We start from the raw sequence: 21,909 nt of genomic DNA, 5'->3' as shown, positions 1-21,909 counted from the left end.
TGTGGAACTACCTCATTAAGCTGAGCATAACCTTTCAAATAATGAAATTATTTGAAAAAGGGCTTAGCGGTTCATTTTTTATTCCTGCTCAGTCTGCAGAACCTACAGAGAATCAGTAGGATCCCCTTCCCCCCACTTCAGTGGACTGGCTTAATACATTCCACTCTTATTTGACAGGCACCTCCTCCTCACAGGGACTACTGGAGCATCTTTCCTCCAAAGCAGCAATAAATACACTCACCTGTCTTTGGGGAAAGGATTCACTTTGCACGCTTCCAGCAGAAACTTAACAACATCCACATGTCCTACAGGAAAAGCAGTTTTGTGAGTGCACGTACTTCTATATATCCATGTATGTACAGACAAAAGCAGACACACAGAGACAGCAAAGATGTTCTAAAGCAAGCTGGCCCCCTCCCACAGGCAGACAGACAGCAAATGCTGTGTGAGGAGACAGTACCTTCTGCAGCCGCCACATGCAGGGCTGTCCGTGAGTCGTAGTCTCTTTGCTCCATATCCATTCCTGACAGAGCAAACCTTAAAAAACAAAATAAAATAAAAGAGATTGCAGAGACAAGTCTTCCATAATTAAAGCACGTTACTAAACTAGCATGGAACGGTATCGCTCTGCCACAAGAGGATGTAAGCAGCACCACGAGCACATCGGATCTTTGCTGATCATGAAAGGGGCTTTGGCTCTAAAAACCACGTTAGTGCCTCTTTCTTTCTGCTCTTTAGTTGTCATGAAGAAAAATAAAGCATCTTTGCAGGAAACATTAACAGTCAACACACCTCATTTAAAATGGTACACAGACAAGCTAAGCTACATAAGGCAAAGGAAATTTATACCAGATGAGAAAATCCCAGGAAGTCTCCCAAGTCTGAAAATCCTGAGCAGCATTAAGGGATTGGGAGAGTTCTTCCTTCACACTACCGTGCCATGGGAGAGCAGAGTTGAACTATACACATTTTCCACCCACTAACTATATTTAGATATATTCTAGCCAAATTAATGTTTATTTAGTCTCCTACCATTATTACTTCAAATTTTGCTAGATTCTCTTCCAGATTTAAAAAGCAAAGCTGATGTCCTAACCTGTTCAATAACCATGTACATTTTCCAACCTGAATTTTTGTGGCACTTTCAGAATTGAGTATTAAAGCAGGTGAGAGTACAGGTAGGATTTTCTGCCAGTACTATAAAAAAATTGGTTAAAGAAATTATTTTACTGTGATCCAAAGAAATGGAACACAGTGGGATTTAAGATAGTGTGAGGGTACTTTTTTTGATGGTTGGGTTTTGGGTGAACATAATCTCTAGCTCATGCAGCTCCATGTCCCCCACACAGACACAGTGCATGTACATGTTCCTAAATCAACAACAGGCAGGAACCAAACAAGCAGCATCCTGTTCCCAAACCCCCAATGATTTTTACCTCCGGAGTGCAGAAACGTCCCCTGTGTAGGCAGCAAACAGCAGATTTATCACAGATTTCACCTACAAAGAAAGATTAAGTTCCAGTTTACTGATCTTCTTTCCTCAAAAAGAAAACCCAGCAGGGCCAGTTGGTCCAGTGTTTATGAACTTGTTAATTGTTCGTGCCTGACCACGTTTTGCAGTACAGCTTGCTTTGCTACCAGTACTGCATGGTCTGTCTTTCCAAGGCTGAAGTCATTAAGGACAGTAAAAGAACTAAAACAAATTAATTTCTGCTCTATTGTGGTAAAAAATATGAGCCTTGCTCTATGGGCAAACTGTATTTCTCTCTTCAGTTGCCCAGTAACAAAAGTATTGAATTGCACAGACAGCATCACACTGCACAACTTCTAAAACCATTAACTCCTTTATAAAGCAAACTCATTCTGGAACAGTAAGATTTTTTTTTTATTATTATTATTAACTGCAAAGATTCCTAATGCCAGGAGAAATCTATGTCGGCAGAAGAGAAGAGATGATACCTTTTTTCTACATATTACAGATTATCCTTGCATACATCCAACATACAGACTTTCCTCAAATAAACTGTTTTAAGCAATTCTGTTACATAATAACCAAGGTTTCCAGGCAGACAAAGTTGGATCTTTTTAGATAAATATGGGCTTAAAGCATGATACAGGTAAAGTCTCAGGTACATAGTGCTTTTTCTCAGCTGTATTAATTACTCTAGTAAGAAATGATACTGTCAGGCTATACCAACCTTGTCCCATGCATATTTTTAATACATCCTGGCTATAACAATTCTGCAGGTTTTAACAAGAGCCAAAAATGACAAGCTAGATGGTTTTAAGCATCCCACATCAGCTTCTTTCATAAACTGACATAGTCACTTCTAGGCACCATTTCACAGTAACTTCCAGTAAACTTTCTAAATGCTGCTTTGCTTTCTGAGTCTACAAAGCTCTGTCACTGCCACCAGCCAAGCAACAGAGATAAAGGAGGGAGCTGATGCTGCACTGACCTTCTGCAACAAGGAGGAGAAATGAACAGAATGAAAACTCCCCACCCACAAGCAAGTCTCCCACAGATTTCTGCAAGAACACTGGCATATTTTCACAGGGCCACAGACGAGCCAACATCTGCGCCTCTTCTAAACCCAAGCCATGGAATTGCTTGTTGTTTTTTACACCTCAAATATGCACTGACGCAAGGAGAGACCGAAGCATAAAGAAGAGGAGGCACAAAGGCCAGGATGGAAATACAAAGGGAACACAGAGCCACCCTCACTCCAGCACCCACAAACTCCTGCAGCTCCTTTTCAGTTTGCATCATGAGGGCTGTAAGGCTTAAGATCTGTAGGACTCCCTCCTTTCTCAGGGGGCTCTGCCCCCCATGGCTGTCCCTAAACCTGACTGGCTCCAAAGGCTGGGACCCTGGTCAGGCTCTCTCAGCTCTGACCCCGCAACACCTTGAACTGTAGCAAACCTGACATCACGCCTCAGACCCTCCTCACCAGTGTTACAGAGGACAGGCCTTGAGTGATTCTATTCCTCCCACAAAGATTTTTTTGTTTGGAGTTTCTGCCAAAAGCCAAACCAGTGACCAAGACTCCTCAGCAGGTCAGCAGGGCCCTGCTCCGGAGGCAGAGCCAGCCACCCCAGCTGAGCCCTCCTGCCCCAGAGGCAGCTCCCCATGCTGGGCTCAGCCCCTCTCCAGCCCTGGCTCAGCAGCAGGGCTGCAGGAGCACGGGAATGAGCTCCTGGGAGCAGCCTGCAGGGCTGGGGTCTGCTGCTGCAGTGTCACAGACACATGGACTTGCATCAGCAAGGCCAGCTCAGGGCAGCAACCACCCAACCACACTCCCCGGGCTTTCCATAGGAAACACCACAGCCACGCTGAAATACCAAACCCTCTAACAGAGACAGCATCTGTTACAGGCACCAGGCTGCAGATTAAATGCAGGTGTGAAAGGGGAATTTCGTTTGATAATCTCTACATTTCATCGAGGTGATTCAGGAGCTCTTCTCGGGGAGGAGAAGCTGCTGGGGCCCCCCAGGCAGACTGGGCTGGCAGCACTCCCATGTTGCAGGTCCTACAGGTGCTGAATACTCTCCCTTTTCAGGATCTGGGATGAGCAAAGGACACACTGTCTTTCATAAAAACCATTTCAGAGGCAACTGACCATTTTGGCTGGGCTTCTTGATGTTTCTGGGAAATGCAAATATATATTAAAGTAATAAAATAAAAATAGCACACATTCCTCTCTTCAAAAAACAACTTTCCAAGTGCAGTCAGAACCCAGAATCCTGGATTCAGCTGAACATTTTGCTAAAAAGCGATTTTTGTTTTCTATAATGACGTGACAAAATGTAATTCGGAGATTCCTGAGGCTTTGTAACACAATCACCTTAGATCATGTCTCTCAGCAATCTGGGAGAGGTCAAAGCTGCTCCTTCCTTAAGATAAATCAAGTAAAATCAAACGTTACTTTACTATAAAACTGAACTGCTTGACAGATCAAAACAAAAAGAAATACAAGTCCAGACAAAAAGATCTCTGCTTGTTTAGCTCAGAAGGAAATTTGCTCCCTGTCCAATACTAAAAAGTAATGGGATACAAAAAGCAGGAGAAATCCAACAAATTAAGCAGGACAACTATTAGCAGAGTAATTACCCAAAGCTGGTCAAAGATGAACTCAAGCTAGAACAAGCCAAGTGTGGCCATCATAGCTGAAAAAATCCTCTTGGGACAACTTCCTCCAGCTTCTAGAGAGACTTTAATGATTTTTATGGAAGAATTAGACTGGATTTGCTACCAACAAAACACACCTTGAACCCCATAACTGCACTCTGCTGTAACAGCAGCATAGTCCAGGCCAAAAAATTAACAGATTTTATAAAGTATGAAATGAAATTGCTAAGAAGGCAGCCATAAACAACAGAAGATCTACTGAGTTCACATAAAAAGTGAATCTGCAAATACAAAATTCATTTTGAACTCTAAGTAAGAATATACCATCTCCACAAGCATCTTATGGGTCTTCCTTAGTTTTCAAGAGAATATTCATCTAAGCAGCATACATACTAAATCATCATGTAAGAGGTTATCATTTACAGTGAGAAAAACCCACTATGTGAGCAGCACTTGCTGCCATAAGCTTTGTATCTGTGCAGAATCTCACTTAGGCTGCCACAAAGTCAAGTACAAATTCTCTACCCAAAACTCACAGTGTACTAGCTTGAAATAACAGGTTCATTGCAAAAAACATCAAAAGGCAAAAGAAACTCCAAAGTGGCAGCAGCAAACATACGATTTGGGGATTTTTAACTGTAGGGGAGAAAAAAATAGTGAAGATGACAGATGAGCTCTATCCATTCAAACTAAGTAGGGCACAAGGCAACTAATTTAAGTGTTTAGAGACACTGTCAGTGAGTTTCTCACCAAGTGGTTCATGAACATTCTGTGTTGGTGTTTCGATAACTGTACTGGTGAACACAAGCTTCCCTAATGTTTAGAAACAAAGTTCCCCTTCAACCCAACAGCCATGAATGACCTTTTCCTACTGCACGTACTTCCCTAACTATGAAAATTTAATAAAAGGAGAAGGGATGGGGTCCCTTTGCTTTACATGAGCTGGAGGGGTCACACACTGCCATACAGCTGCATGGCAGGATCAAACCCAGACCAGAACTGTTCCACCTTTTGTCAATCAGGAGAGAAAACCTGCGTGCACTGAAGCAGAGGAACTTGGCAGCTCTCTTCTCACCATGCCAACAATACAGAGCACTGCTCACTCAGCTACAATTAGACCCTCTTTGTACAGCACTCCTTCCTGAGCACTGGGTATAATCCTCGTTATCCAGGCAGTGAAACCAGCAAGGAAAGGTTCCTCAGAAGTACTCATGTCACTCAACAGCAAAAATCAGAAACACAGTTTCACTGTCAGGTTAGTAGGTGTTAGAGGTCCTGGACTCAGCTGGAAAAAGCTATGAAGGATTCAAGTCCTGCTTCACATCGGCGGTGGCCAAATGACCAACACCTCCAGAGGTACCTCTCCAACTAATGGTTCTTTGAGTCTCTGGGTGAGGATGTGAGCAGCTCGAGAAAGAAAAATCAAGACTGTTGCTGCTCAAGAACTGCACTGAGGTCATGTCAAAGGAAGGAAACAGCTGGACTTCAGAGCGGCAGGAAGTCACAGCGCTGCAGCAGATATTTCAGATAAACACGGGGGACAAAAAGGCAAAAAACAAAAGGGAAAAAACACCATCCAAAAACCCCAAATGGACAAACTGCTACAGGGAGCTACAGCACTGACAGTTACAACAGGAAACTCAGTGTCAAAGCGACTCCTCGTCCAAAGCTTTCCTATCACTGTTATTTTAAATATCTCCTGAGCCTGGTTATGCTGCAAGTTTCAAAGAAGTCTCCTTCAAGCAGCAGTGCTGACGTGAACAGATGCACAGGAACTGCAGCAGGGAGCACGTGGCCCAGCACACAGCAAGTGCAGGCTGTGCCCCCCTTCTCTGCAAGTACAAGCGACTTGGGCATGACATGAGAGCTTTTGGGGTGGTTTTCAATTTCTCAGTGTACCAACTGGAAAAACTTAATGAAAAAAAGAAAAAATTAACTTCAGTATTAATATGATGAAGTTACTTATTGCAAGTGAAATGTCAACACATCTAACTGATCTGAAAGGCTTGGCTGGAATGTGGGAATTGCCTTGGTGGAGTATTGGTAACAAAACAGTCTTTCCTTACTTGAGCTGCAGACCCAAATCCAGACTTACTTAAATAATCTCATGATGGCTAATAGCAAATGCCCACACAAGACTGAGATCTTAACAGAGACCAGTTTAGAGGATTTTTTTAAAACTGAAGAAAAGCACATCTGTCACTGCCCGGCTCTAACGCCATCCACAGAAGACCTCTCCAAACCCTTCACAGAGAGCACACTGACATTGCTATTGGCACTAAGACGGGAAATGCAGGCCCAGAGAGAGAAATGAACTGCTACGGTCTCGTGGTGAAGGGAGAGTGGCCTGACACCTTCTGCCCACTGCCTTCATCATCAATGCAGAACAAGCACACCTCGAGTAGGAGCCAAACCCAAGCAGCTGAGCACACCAGTGCTGTGCTCTGTCCCTGCCCATGTGTCCCTGTCACCACAGGGCTCTGTCCTGCTCTGCTATGGCTGCAATGCCTCCAGCACGGCAGGGAGAGCCTCTGCCCCGCACTGCACTTGGCTCAGGAGAGAAAAGCCAAACAGCTGTACACGTACGGAAAGCAAATCCTTCAGAAAAAATTAATTTAGCTCAAAGCTGGATTAATTCCATGAGAAGCTCTTAGCTAAAAAGGTCAGTGAATCTGGATTTCAATTTCCTACTGTGCTCTGTTTCCTGAAAATACTCTGCAATTCCTCTCCAATTTCTTTGAAAACATTACAGAATTAAATTCTGAAAAAAAATTATTACTTCCAACTTTACATTTCTCCAGGTGGCTGAGCAATACAGTCAAGCCCTATAGTTTATAATAGTGCTGCTCAAGGCAATACAAACAAGGATAAATAAACAACTCCCCTAAACCTTCCAATGCTCTTTCCATGATATTTAGGGATGATGCCCCAGGTTAGACTTCTGAAGAGATGTTCAAAATATTGAGGAAAAAAGGTTTGAATGGATATTGTTTCTCAGGAACATTGCTGTATCTGACCTTTACTGTGCACCAGACCAAGTGTGCTCAGAGGAGACTTTCAAATAGAACAAAAGGAGTTAAAAAGAGAGAGTAGAGCTAGCTGAGAGAACATGCACCACGCTCTTCTCTCAAATCCCACTTTTTGTGCTTAAAATGGGATAGGATGTTTCCTTCTGGGGAACCCTGCCCATCTGGCCAACTGGCTTGAATAACCAAGTTTTAAAAGTTCCCCTGCACAGCACAGAGCTGTAGAGATAACCTGGGATTTAAATTCAGCTCCTGACTTCCCTAATGACAGGTGACTATCACACCAACCCCAGGGCCTGATGCACTGGGATCTCAGAATGGGTCCCAGACAAGCAGGGCTCTGGGCTATGTGCTCCCCAGGCTCCTGAGAGGCTCCCAGCCCTAGGAGGGCTGCACAGCAATCAGAATGCAGTCCTGCAGCTCTTCACCAGCACAGAGCACACCAGGGAAATCAGCCCAGCTTGTCTGGAAGTGTCCCCAAGGCACACTTCTCCGTGCCACTGACCCCCAGCGGCGCTGAGCACAGCTCATCTGCACGTATGACACCCTGCCTGCCTCCCTGGGGCACCTGCGCCCACGCCGAGGGTGACACAGCACAGCTCCGCAGCTCCCTATTTACACGGAAAATCTGCCAGGTGGCATTTCCAAACAGCGCATCCCGGCAGCACATCGTTCCAGCCAGGAGGCTCCGTGCTTTCCCGCAGCCCACTGGCAGGGGACACACGAGCCCAGGAGCCCCGCACACGCCGGCTCTCCATCCATTGTTCACAGCACACGGCACAGCTGATCCGGCTCAGCGCGGCTTTAACTCGGAAACGCAGAAATAGACTGTTAAGCTGCCCAAGGTGAGCACTCGTCCAGTGAACGGGGATTAGCAATGCACAGAGGGGACAGACCGACTGCTCCGTGCTCTGCCTATTCCCATGGCCTCTGCAAACGCCCAGGGCCTGACAAGGAAGGCAGGAGCAGAGTTTATGTGAGCTACAAGCGACTGCACAAAGCAATAAAAGCTCCAAAATCAACAGGAATCCACTTTCACAGTAGCACTGTTCAGCTGCTTTTCCTAAAGCTGGTCCCCTGATGCAGGTCATCGGGGCTTGCAGCAAAAAGCAATCCCTCCTCCTGCTCTTCGGAAGAACTGCGGATTTTTAGATGCTTGTTTTATCAAAGGAAAACAATTCTTGAAACCCAAGATGCCAATATAAACTCTGAAACAGCAGTGCTGACCAACAGATACCACGAAAAGTAAATCTAGAGCACAAAGTAAACAATTTAGTCATCCAGCTTTTACACACTGAACTTGTAGCTCACCTACGCTGAAGCACGGCCTTTAGACAGCTTTTTCCCAGCATGTAGGGTTTCAAAATAAAGTAAAAACAAACAGAAAAAAAGCCCCTCAAACCTGCCCAAAATGAATTTTGGAGTTTCAACTTCGAAACTAGGATGCAGGTAGTAGTCCCTAAAAGGACAAAAATAAACCGGGGCTGGATCTGAGAGTGGAACACAGGTATCTGTATGTTCAGAAGGATCACTTGTTTTACAAACAGGCCAGGTTTGTATTTACATTTAATTTTCAGTAACCTGGAATCTACTCTCCAGTGTCCACATACAAGGCTATTGTTGGGAAAAAAATTCAGACTCCTCAGGTCTAAAAGAGACAGCCATAATTTTACTTTAAAATACCATTGTTCAATATGAAGTTGTACTTCGTAGGGAAAGAAATCTCAGCCTGTTCTTGCAATTGAGCTTCTGCTTTGTTTCCCATGAAATAAAGTAGAACCTATTACCTAAGGGTAAGTAAACTACTTACTTTTCAAAGTAAAAACTAAGACCGAACTACAGACAAATACCCAACCAAGCTCTAAGCCCTCCAAGCCCAGCCAAGCATCACCTCCATTTCACAGCCAGGACCTGACCTGTCTGCCCCACTCCATTGCCAGCCACCTGCCAGGACACAGCTCCCAGACTTAAGTGTCATATTTTATTCACTAAATGAATCCCAGACTAGTTTAGGTGACCACCCAGGCAAGGGCTGGCTCTGAAGTAGCCTCAGAGCTTGCCAGTGAGGTTCTGTTCATGAATATTTTTAGGGATGGACAGTCCTTGAAGGCACTCAAAGCAGCCTCTGGATTAAGCCTCAGCATTACCTTATTCCACAGAAAACTCAGTTACACAAGAAGAGGTAATTTCTCTAAATAACTTCCTGAAGCACACAAAAAGTAAGGCTTTCAGCAAGTGATCAAATCACCCCATGTACCTCTACAGAAACCCAATACTGACAGAGCCTCCCACCCTGACTTCAAACAAATACAAGGGTCGTAAGAAATTCTAAAGGTAGAATTCCTTGAAAGAGTCTTTGTTCCCATTACACTATAAATAATTAGCAGATGTGTGAATAAATTAATGCATATACCTACACACATTAAAATATTAATACATTTATAAATACAGACAAGGCTAGTTGTTACATAAAACTTTAATTTCTTCTTGATGACTTCCACCACCTCTTAGGCTATTTTCTGCACTACTGATCCTTGTTTCCCCATGTAATGTGACAAAAGTGCAAAAATAACTTTAGAATCTGCCAATATCTACTCTGCCATGTTTTAAAACTAATACAGGAAACAAGATTTTGTCAGGTTTTCTTCCCCAGTCCCTTTTCTAACCCTTGGACTATCCTTTCTTTTCCTCTAGATGGTGCAAGGTCCTCCCTCTTCACAGCTGGGGACAGAGGACGATACCCAGCTCCTTCAGTCTTACGAGCCGTGGGTGCAGCGTTTATTTTTGGACTCAAAGCTGCTACCACGGAGTTTATTTCTGGAGTCTCCCTGGTGGAATTAACTTGAAATGCCTTTTGCACATCTATTATCCATATAGGTTGTGCTGTTGATAGCAAACTAACAGACTAACAAAACGTCTATTTATTCCTCCCTCCAGTTTCCAGCAGCCCTGCTCAAACACAACCCATGCATATACCAAAAGCTGCTTCTCCCATGAGTGATGTCTAGACTGCAGCCACACAAGAGGCTGTATTTTCATGTATCCAAACACAAAGCAGCTCTAAACCAACTGCACTGCCAGAGCTGCAAAACCCTCAGGCAAGCCAGCACACCGGTTAGTTATTATTTTTACTTAAAGCTGGCCAAAATCCCAGTAGGCATTTAAATGTCTTCTTGCAATTCAACTACTCACACTGCTTCAAATCCAAACCCAATCTTTTAGAATAAAGCTAGTCATTTTCTCCTTCTGACTTCCTACATTTTTGAACTAGCTGGTAGACACTAACAAAAAAAATTCTTTTCAATGGTCCTGAAAGCGTCTATTTAAAATCCAAAAACAGAGCAAGGAGTTTTGACTGGGTTCAGTTCAGATACAGGAACATTCAAACAAGCCTGCACCAGTAGCTCAGTCTTGGAACTTGTCACAGAAGCCGTGCATGCAGCTGAATGTAAGAAATAAATAAACCAAATATATACACCAAAAATTTCTCTTGACACCAGGACCCTTTCTCCAGCCTAAGAAGAGCTGTCAGCCTGCTTTACTGGCAAACAGATGGGCTAAGGCTGCTAAAGGAGAAGTGCAGCTTTCCTGGAGAGAAGGCTGAGCAGAGGTGGTTTGTTCCCCTCTTCCACCCACGGGCATCAAATGGATTTCTACCATTCATATCTCCCTCTGATTCAAACCTTTTCAAGATAAGTACTGGATTATGCCACCCAAAATTGCAAATAATTAAGAGTATTGATACCACATGTTACAGTAACCTGCATTTCCTTGTCCATCTCTGCCTGAAGTCCTTTTTTTTGTCAAAATACTTTAAATTAATGGAGGTATTCAAAAACATCTAAAAATGATACTTACTAACAACGAGCACAATACCATAAGTCTTTGTCTCTTTTTTTTTCTGTTACTGTACTAGTTTACATAAAATGGAAAGAGCTTAAGGACACAGGAAGCAGTAACTGTGAGCAGGATGTACTTTTCCTCCAATCACATTTGGAGCCATGAAAGACAGAATTCATCTCTTCCAACACCAACCTCTTGCTCATAAGATGGCCATCAAGCGGACACAAATTTCTGGAAGGAGTTTGTAACACTGGTATTCCTCAACACATCATCTCTCTACCTGTGAATTCACCCTGAACACTATCAGGCAGGAGGTGCAAGCTCTTCAAGTGTCCAAAAATATCCTTTGACTCATACAGAACAAAGCAAGAGCCATAGGTAGGACTGAGCTCAGTTCTGCAATTAATTCAGCCAATGCATGCTCAGAGATTATTACATTTAATTATTCTAATTTTTAAATGCTAAATGAGATTTAGAATCTTGTAAATGAAATTTGAAATAATCTATCTTTCCAATATAGTTTGTGATTCCGCAACTGTAGTCTGCTTCATGCTATGTTTGGTTTTACTCAAGTGCCTGAAATACAGAACAGCCCTTGATGAGGGCAAGTGACGGAAGCAGAGACCTTGTTTCATGGCAACACACACTGGGAATTTGCAATGCCTTGTTATTTACAGTTCTGAATATTGATTAATTCTGAAGTATTAGTAAACTGATGCTGTTTAAATTACAGGTAAGACTATTTAATTACGATGAATTAAGTTAAGTAATTTTAAAAAATGTTTACTAGAGTAAGTGAAACATCTACTTACCTTCAGTAACTGAGATTCTTTCAGAAAGCTCATGCCCATCTATTCCACTCCCGAGATGTGCAAACCCCACAGGGTGAGCCAAGGCTATTCTGGCCAGCCATGTTCCTGAACTGCCCCACTCCTGCCTCTGCCTCCCCTGATGGAGGCAGAAGAAACAACCATTCACTAATCCTGACTCCAGAACATGATCTCCAAAGGTGGAAAGTGGGTCACACAAAGCAAAGTGTAATTGGATCCTTGCATACAAGCCTCTCCCCCAGGAATCAGGGAATTCCAACCCTATTTAACTAGCAAATATTACATAGTATCTTAAGAACGCCCAGGGTGTGTGGATGGGGCAGCTTCTCCTTTCCAGTGCCACCATCAGGAGCAGGACAGCAGGAAATGTTGTGGGAAGCAAACTAGGTTTGTATTTCTCCTTTCTAGCAGATAAAACCAACTAATGATGAACTGGGTTCAAGGGGTACACAGAAGAAATTCCCACAGAAATCAGAGCTCAAGATTCAGACCAACTGACTCCATCAGTATTAGATCCCAGGAATCTGTAGTTGGAAGAAACTTTCAGGAAAAACTGCCTGGTATGAAGCGTCAAGAACAGGTACTAGGATGGACCCAGCCAATATTGCTGTCACAGATATCCCGGAACAACAGATCATCTTAAGTATTTCAACACAGAAGGCCTTACAGTACCCAGTGCTGAAGCTTCAGCAGTGCTCAGATGATAATAATGTGACTGGAGAGCTTCCCTGCCCATGCACATGTGTGCCTGCACAAACAGAAGAGCCTGGACATAAGAGGAGCTGATCTCAAGAGCTACTCACTAACAATTTCTGACAGATGTCTTATCCTCTGCTTCATAGGGTATACCCATCCCCATCCCTAAATTTTGGGGATGATTATGTTGATTTCAGAAGGTATAAATACTGGGAAGAAGAGAGAAAACTGAGTACCAAAGCTGCCTTCACTAGATTACAGTGAGCATGGCCATGCTTGCTTCCACCTGCTGTTTCTAATTTCTTCTGGTACCAATGAATTATCACACTTTTTGCTTTTAGAAATAACAGAATTAAGCACATCAGTGAAAAGACCTCCAAAATATCAACTAAGCATTTAATCAACCTTCACTAGACTTAAGAGCTAAAGTTGGTTGATTCCACTTTCTTGGTTTTGGGGTTTATTTTTTAAAAGACCTTTCATGGATATCCATAAACTCATAAACTGCGCCAGCAAGAAAGGTTTTTGAACACCTAATAAGGAAAGCTAAGTTAGAATAGCAGTAGTGAGTAATAGTGAATCAGGCAGTTCCACAGAACCGTGAATTAACAAGAGGGAGTCAGTCACAGAAAAATCCAACCTGGCTCCTGTCATGGATGACCAAAGGTGTTACTGCTGCATTGTTGGCCATGAACAGTATCACAAAGGAATGGTAGGTCAATTAAGCACTTCAACAAAAAGTTTACTAGATCAAGTGAAAGATTTAAAGCATAAAGACTTAGACCCTTCAAGTCACGAGACAAAGACAAAGCAAATTTTCATTTCTAGGTGGCATGCATTTGCCATCAGCAGCTTGGATGGCAACACTTCAGTGTTGCTGCCATGTCCAAAGCATCCAAGTTATGTAAGAAAAATGACCTGCTCAAAGAGTTTCACTTACTCCACTATCAAACTTTTTCAGCATTTCTCATCAGCAATGAAACATTTTGTCAGTAAATAATGATGGCTGGAAGTTCAAAAATGGTAAAACAATTCTTGCAGTAAACTATCACAGATGTCGTGATACCTACTTTGGTAGTTCCTTTTCAGCCTTTTCAAAGACTAACCCCCTGCTACCAGTTCTGCAACAAAGAGAGTAGGGAATATATACAGAAACCTTAAAAAGAGGAATGAATGAAAAGCCATTGATCCTGGGTGCAGGAAAAAAAAAAAACAAGAGCCTTTGAAGTAATGGATATAGACATCACTAACAGTGCAAGATTTGGGACCAAAGGACTGGGATCAACAACAGTCACATGAATCAAGTGGAATGCTGATGGGTGCTTTAGTGACAAGAGCTGTGTTAAGCAGACAGGACAAAAGGATGTCTGCCTTTTCAAGGACCTATTGACACACTGATACCCACCCACACAACAGAGTAGAGTGGGGCAATGCTCCCACTTTCTAGCCTGTAGGCACTTCACAAATTGTGGGTGACAGTTTACTCTTAAATACAAGACTTGGAACTGGAATTATTCCCAAAAGAAAGGATTTTGCTCTCAAAGGACATAAGGCACCTGCACTACAAACAGACTGACTCCACCCTACCGGTTGAAAGCAGAATGGGGAAATCTTACCAGATGCTTGCAGTCTACTCTTGCTGTGAAGGATCCTTCTAAATACTAGGACCAAGTTGCTATAAATCTTCTTCTAATTTTTAGGCTATGCATTCCTTCCCTGGTTTTCCTCATTTTGGAAATATTTATTAGCTTAATCAAATCTTCTGCCTCCCTGCTTTTATCTTTAAACACTGCAAACAGTCATATTACTCCCCATCAGCCTGGTATATGGGACAAAACGTACTCAGCTGGTTAAGCCTGCTTCTCTATGTCCTCAATCATAATTCTTAATCCTGCTCTGCAATGGCATGAGTGGGGATTTTTTAAAACATGTTTAACTGAAACTTTATTCTCAGATCAACACTACATTTTAATTATTTGACTTGCAATAATTACAGGTAGGAGAAATTTAAGAGAGAGGTCCTTTAAAAGAAGTGTGAAATGTACTTTCCATTCAGAAAGTAAAAGCCACACATATAACCAAAGGCAGGTCTATGAGTCCAAAAAAAACCCCCTGATTATTGCATGAGTAATTCCTGAACAAACAATAAAGTTGCCTGCCTCAAGGAAAAAGCTGGGCTAGTGAATGACATCAACAGGAAATGAGTAACATTATCTCTTCCTATCACTCCACTTGTGTTCTCAGTTCATTGTTTTGACAAGCGCTCTGATCACAAGGGGTCCTAACAGTAACATGCCATCCCTCAGCAAATAACACACTTCCACATTTGCATTTAGCCTGTTGGGCTTCAGCAGAAAAATAAAGGGAATATGGCCTTTTCAAGTGCCTAAATCACTTCATTTCCAATGACATAATGGAAAAATACTTAGAATCCAGCAGGAAAAATACAGCAGGAAGTGAAAATACTAGTTACTGCTGACCAAAAGCCATTTTTACCTATGCTACTTCAAGGACTCCCTAAAAGCCAATAGATTACAACATGGTGGTAAAATCATCATGCTCAGTGAAATGACAGAAGTCACCATCACAAGCTACAAAGGGGAAAATTCCAATTGTAGGTTAGGAAAAAATTCTTCAATCAAAGCATTAAAGCACTGGGATAAGTCACCCAGCCAGATGACAAAACCTCATCGCTGGAGGTTTTCAACACTTGACTGGCAAAGCCCCTGAGCAACATGATCCAGCTGACACTAGATGCTTCTTTGAGCAGGAGGCTGGACTGTAAGATCTCCAGAGATCCCTCCCAGCTTCTGTGACCTCATGGTTTCCTTCTCAGGTTGCTTACAGTCACTAGTGCCTCCTGCATCTCATACAGATAGGTTACAGTAACGGCATCTAGCTAAGTAAATCTGACCTGATTTAAGAAAAGATACAATATGAAAATAAATTTCCAATTCACAGTGTGCACATGAATTTGTAAAACCACGTAAAGGCACAGCTATGTGCCAGCTGAGTCAGAATCAGAGCAGAGCAGCAGCTAAAACAGGAAGCAGCACCTTCCAGCAGATATGCTGCTCCACGTGCCTGCCTAGCACATAAAATACATCAAAGTATGCTTGGCTGGAACATTTTTGAGGATAGGAAAACATTCTAGAATTACTTCCTTTTCCCCTCGTCCTTCCTACAACCCCATTTCTTCCTCAGCCTTACTGCTGAGGTGTCAAAGTGTCTATTATTCTCCAAACATCCCCCTGCCTTGTCCTCGGTCAAGCACCTGTGACAGCTTTATTGCCTCAGTTAAGTCCTGTTTAAATTAAACTGGTAAAAAAACAAAACAACAAACAAAATACCCAACAAACTTCCCCCCACCACACTTCTGCCACTCAACTCCATTCTAGGCTTTATTCAGCTAAGCTGCAGCCTCAGATGTGAGCATCACGTACCCCTGCTACGCGCAGAAGAAACGCACGTGGCATTTTTAGGAGTAGCTGAACCATGTGCAGAGCGGTGCCACTCAAGTCTGGCAAAACCTTTTAAATGCTCAGTGTCCAAGTGATACCAAAAGTCTGCAAAAGCAGGATTAGATGCCAGTAATAAAATTAACTCCTACTCACAGGAAAATCAAAAGAAAAGAGGGCATTTCTGTTTTGCACACAACATTCTCCAGAAGGAGCAAATGGCAAATCAGAAACCACACTTGATTCAAGGTAGGTAGTTTAATAATTTAGACTATTTAAATTATTCAACATACTGGGACACAAATTCCTGAAAGAAAATGGGGCTGTGCATGACTCAACCGTGTCTTTACATATATTAGTTAGTCATGCGCTTTCCAGACTGGACAAATGTGGAACAGACAAGATGCCAGCATGATGAAAAAATAAAGCTTTAGTTAAGATTTCTACCCAATTTGAAGCCTCTTGCCAACCCTCCAACTACTACAGACATTTGTGGACTCAAATCCTCAACAAGACTCTGCACTGAAGGCAAATAATTAGGTGCATCAAGTCCTTCTAATATGAGCTCAGCTGAAACAAGTTTTTTCTTCTTTAACTGCAATAACTGATTCTGAGCTCCCTTCAAATAATCTACAGAAATACTTTTTAGAATTTAAAAAAAAAAAAGTCAGTAAAAGCCTACAAACAATGTTTAGGATACTAAAACATCGTACATAAATTACGCTCATAATTAATTCCTTTGTTCACAAATTACTGTGCATCAATGACATGTATGTATCAAGACCAAGAGATAAAAGAGCAATGAAAAACCAACATAATCCATCCCCCACCTCCCACCCACCCTCCTCTGAATCCATTCCCTTTTTATTTATCTACCCACCCACTGGTCTTCTGACACAAATACATGCTGAAAACCACAATATAAGAGGCAAAATAATTTTACAGTACATCACCTGTGGCTCTTTCTTTGTACCTACTACTCTTTTTCCTTCCATCATCTTTATGACTTTTAGAGAACAAACTCTTTTGATATGCGATGGTTTTACGTATAATAAACATACAGCTAATTTTACAACCATAGAACAAGTAACTTCAGCTTATAAACCAGTCTACAGAAAAGCTAAATTAACAATTCTGACCATCCTCAGTATAGGAAGGCCCCACCACCACTACCAACACAATGTGGGATTTGGACCCATCCTTGCTATACAGGATTTATTACAAGCTGTATTTTTCCCTTCATAATGCTCGGGATCAGCAGTCACTATGCTGGCACTGGCACCACTAACCATACATTTTCCATGTGACTGAATCAGTATCTTCAGAACCAGAAAAATACACAGTGATGTTAATATTCTACTGCACCAGGACTTCTTTATTAAAAAGCCACGGTGACAAAGTTTTGCTTCTTTGATTTTTGCTTTCCACTTTCTAAGACATCAGTTCAAAGAGAAAAATAACTAGATTATTGCACAAAATGTTTACAAAATCTTCAGGAAGTTTTCAGTGACTGGTTTAACCAAATCTGCTTATTCCACCTACTTTTTCAGAATCTTTTCTAGAACGGAGTGCTCACTATTCTCAATTTCAATCTAAAAAATGTGTTTGAACAAATCTGTTCTCCATTGAGAGAAAAAAAATACAATAAAAATCAGCTTAAAATAAATTTATTAAACAATACAAAAATAAGCATGCTGGAAATCAAGATACATAAATAACATACAATGCAAATGAAAAATGGAAAACGAGACAGGTAACTTAACAACTGAGCCAAAAGGTACAACACAAATGCTAAAATAAAACTTTAAAAAGCATTTACATTTCTAATGAAATGTTAATGATGCTGACAAAGAAAAACAAACAAACAGCTAAAATGCTTGAATATCAAGAATTGCTATTACTGTAGCACAGGTGAACACTAAAACCGTTGCAGACTTCACACATGGAATGACTAAAACTCTGTGGCCTTGGCCTCTCCCACCTGCCCATCGTGGGTGACGCCTCTCGGCACACCCAGCCCTGGCCTCGGCCTCCCAGCTGCCCTGCCATGAAGAGGAGCCTTCTGCACACATGGCAGGCCAGGGCAAGAAACTACAAGTGGGGGCAAGTTAAAGAACAGCTGGGTCAGAGGAGTCTCCTCCTGACCCCTCCTAGCTAGAAGCTGCCTTCAATTCTGAGGCAGGCTTCAAAAGCATATATTACAGAACTGTAATATATATATATACATATTTATTTATTTATTTAAAGACTGTGTAAGCTGTACTCTAAATATTCTTATTATGCATATTAAAGACCTAGTCGTTTCCTTATTTTTGTATTTCCCATGCAGGACTTGACTCTACCACAAGTTTTGTGTGTGGAAAAATCTGCTATCTTCAACCACATCTTTAGAAGTGGCTTCAAACAGTACTAAAAATCAAGGTGGGTAGAATCAGATCAAGCAAATCCTGCATCTTGCCTTTTCCATTTTTAGTTAAATCCGTAATGCATCCAGCAACATGTCACCACTGTAAATACTTTTCATTAGCAGCACAGACGCATTATGTTCCCTCTTGCAACTGAGAGCATTTCAGGTAAAGTAGTTCTGTGGGATCTGAATACTTCTTATGTCTCTGTAGCTACTAATTTACTGTAAAATCCTCAAACAGGCAAGACATTTTTGTAATTCAAGACTTTGCCTTTATTTTGAGGATAAGCACTAACAAACCTAACCTTATCATCAGAGATAAGATTATAAAACAGTTATTATTCAGCAATTCATGACTGACACTTATTACTGACATCTGCACCACAGATTTACCTCTTCATCCCAGTAGAGCATCAAATTCACTGAAAATTGATGTTCTGTGTTGTTTTGCTTAAATATTTTCATCCTAGGCTTCAAAGACAGGAAGCCCATCCTTTTACAATATTCTGCTAAATGAAGATTATTCAGGGTTTAGTCAGAGCTTTTTCAGATGTTTATGCAAAACTAAGAATACCTAAACAGAGTAATTAAGAGCAGCTTGCTTTCTCAGAGAACATAAGCTCTGTTTTATGCATCTTCCTAAACTCATAAACACCCAGATGGGTCAAAAAAGGGACAGGAAAAAACTAACTCTGCCATTAGGCAAAACTCACCTATCAACATTTTGGAGTTTTAGATGAAAAAAGGGAGAGGGACTGGGGAAGGGAGCAGGGAGAAGAGGTGAAGGTGTTACTACAGAATTGTCACTGTCTCTTAGAATCCTCTACCAGCTAATACCATTTATCATTGCTTGGACAAGTTTCCCCATTTTGATAAACTGGGACTCTGTGTGATGTGTACTAGGGATGGGATATATCACATGATTTGCAAATTTATAAAGGAGAAAACTTTACAGAGAATGATTTTCTAAGATTTTTAGCATTATTAAGAATCTAATTCCTACAAGTGTTAAGAATTTAGCAAGTCTTTGACCTCTATCCAGAACTGCCTCTTGAGCCTACCTGAAGCTTAAATATATCATTTGGAGCTACACCCTACTCAGGATACCCAAATTATCAAATTATGCAGCTTAAGAGATGCAGCTGCCTGTAGAAAAATGCAAGCACTCTTTCTCAGCAAGCTGACAGAGCTGCAAACTCAAAATCATTTCAAAAAGCAGCAGTTAATGATAAGTTCTCAAGATTTTGCTCATGTGTAAGTAAGTGAAACCTCTCATCTTCATATACAAACATGCACACACATTAATGGTTGAAAAGTAAGTTAACGGTAAACAGTTCTAGTAAGATCTACCTCTCTGCTTCCCTCTGAACATATTTCCTGCCCACTGCTCAGTTGGTTACCACTCTAAACCCCAGATTGCTTACATTCCTTTCCAGGGTGGAGCACAGCACTATTAGTAAGGCAGACTTCTGAGTCATAACTACCAGCTGGCAGCACAAGCAGCAAGAGAGACACTCAAAATAGTTGTGTCAGAAATCTCTCCGCTGCATTAGTTAACTTGCAAACAAGACAGGTTTTTTTCCTCCTCCTCCCTACTTCTCCCACTCCTGGCCCAGGCATTTTTGCTCTCTTTATTACAACATTAGCATTAGTAATTATTAATGGTCTGATTAAAAGAAAAAATAATCTTCACTAGCACGGCATATGCAAAGGGTCTGTTTCTGTTCAAATTTGAAAGCTGACATTAAAAAAACCCTGATGTGGTACTAACATGACTCAGAACCCATCTCCACTTAATATACAATTATTTAGAAATTCAGGAATTTGGTGTACTTTGTTGAACACTATTTTATATTTTAATTAATATTCTATCTTTACATGCTGACCCTGCTCAGTGGACACAAGTTCTTCCTCAGCCTCAAAAGTTTGTACACTTAAAATTCTCAGATATAAACAAAAATAAACAGATATATACCACTTTTGTGGTATATCTTCAAAAACACTAAGATTTACCTTTACTTTTTTTTTAAACTAAACGTGTTCTAAGTAACTACAAAAGTCAGTTTACAGCTTTGGGTTTGTTGTTTGCACATGCTTTTTCCCCACACACCCTTGAACTTTGACAATCTTTTTGGTATAGCATACAGAATTTACACAGAATGTATATATAAATGAAACACCAGGTAAACAATATTCAAACCAAAGTTAAATCTAGAGATGCTTGAGGGTTTTTAAAATGAAGAATTTAATGAAACTAGAACCCATTCGTTTAGTTCTGCTCTCCCCGACCTTCCATTCTATACACTACGGTTCTGGAGATGTCCTCGTTTGATTCAGGTGACACTTTTTTCCATACTGTTTCTTTTAAAGCAAGTTCTTGCTGGAGATTCTCATAGTCCATTGGTCCAAAGGAATGCTAGTTGTTCAAGCAACATACATTATTTATTAGTGTACTTGAAGGGAAAAAAAAAAAATCCATACTTGCAGTCATTGCTAACAGACTCAAGTTTCTCAGCTCCTCACATAAACTCTTAGTTTCTCTTTTCCACTTATAAAAAAATCAAATTCAAAACTGGGTATTCTTTAGATGTATACATGCAAATAGAAGCACTTTAAAATCATTCTACTTCACCTATTGAAATCTTCATGTCTTAGTCAAAACATTAATGGTATTGAAAACAAAGAGGTTTTCCTTATCTCAACACCTCACACTTGTATCTTTTGTGTAGCTGGAGTGGATTCAGTTCATTCCCAGAGACTGCTTACACTGCTCCCTAAGTAACAGGCTCTTCTCTGCAGCACTATTCATGCCTGAATTCACTGCCTGTGCAACTCTCAGCAGGTCATGTGGGGTCAGAGATAGCCCCATGAAAATAAAGCTAAACAGATCTCCTGCATTGCAGCACCCAACAGAAAGGCTAAGCCCACCAGCTGGTCAAGTCTTTATTAAAGGCAACCAGTACAGTAAAACTCTTTGCAACTTAGATCAGATACCATCTACTTAATCTAGCAGGGGAGATGAACTGTATGAAATGGAGTTACAACTCTAATATGAAATTCTACTACAAAAAACCCTGTGATAGTGTGGTCCACCCAGGCAAGTGTCCACTAATAATGTACACTAACTGCGTTATCTGAAAGCTTTGATGCAATACATGTCATTGAGCAGTTTGGCATTTAGAGGAGAACTCTTCCATATTTCTTCTGAAGTCTACGAGCAATACTCACTGAACACAGACAGTAACTTACCCGCTGATCACCACCTTCTCTGCGAGGATCAAGCTTTTTTGCAAAGTGTCTCAAATTATCGTAGTTATGGAAATTGCACAAAGAAACCAGATCCTGCAAATATTTAAGAACACGCATTATTGTCTACATATGATAGCCAAATGCATATAAGTTAATAATAATACTACCCCTTACATTTTGCATCACATCCTAGTAACTTAAACCAGTAAGAAGAGAGGTTGATTTAATAAATCAATACCCATGTCTGTAAGGCCCTTTAAACATTGCACAA

General features: G+C 41.3%; 1 protein-coding gene across 3 annotated transcripts in view; it reads right to left on the bottom strand.

Annotated features, from left to right (window-relative positions):
* Window positions 1–21,909, bottom strand: part of GLS (glutaminase) — a 63,991-nt gene that overhangs the window by 3,405 nt on the left and 38,677 nt on the right. For 2 of the 3 annotated variants that reach the window (XM_069021995.1, XM_069021997.1), the window contains exons 14-17: window positions 21,639–21,731; window positions 1,437–1,498; window positions 461–537; window positions 242–305 (exon numbers count right to left, since the gene is read on the bottom strand). In XM_069021995.1, the coding sequence (XP_068878096.1) occupies window positions 242–305; window positions 461–537; window positions 1,437–1,498; window positions 21,639–21,731 (296 nt within the window). Of the gene's footprint in view, window positions 1–241; window positions 306–460; window positions 538–1,436; window positions 1,499–17,633; window positions 20,806–21,638; window positions 21,732–21,909 lie in introns of those variants that run through there. The other variant, XM_069021996.1, reaches the window with a different exon arrangement.

Source organism: Aphelocoma coerulescens, chromosome 7, assembly GCF_041296385.1.
Source record: "Aphelocoma coerulescens isolate FSJ_1873_10779 chromosome 7, UR_Acoe_1.0, whole genome shotgun sequence".
Lineage (NCBI taxonomy): Eukaryota > Metazoa > Chordata > Aves > Passeriformes > Corvidae > Aphelocoma > Aphelocoma coerulescens.
Note: the sequence above shows the minus strand (reverse complement) of the source record. Positions and strands in the feature narration are given on the sequence as shown.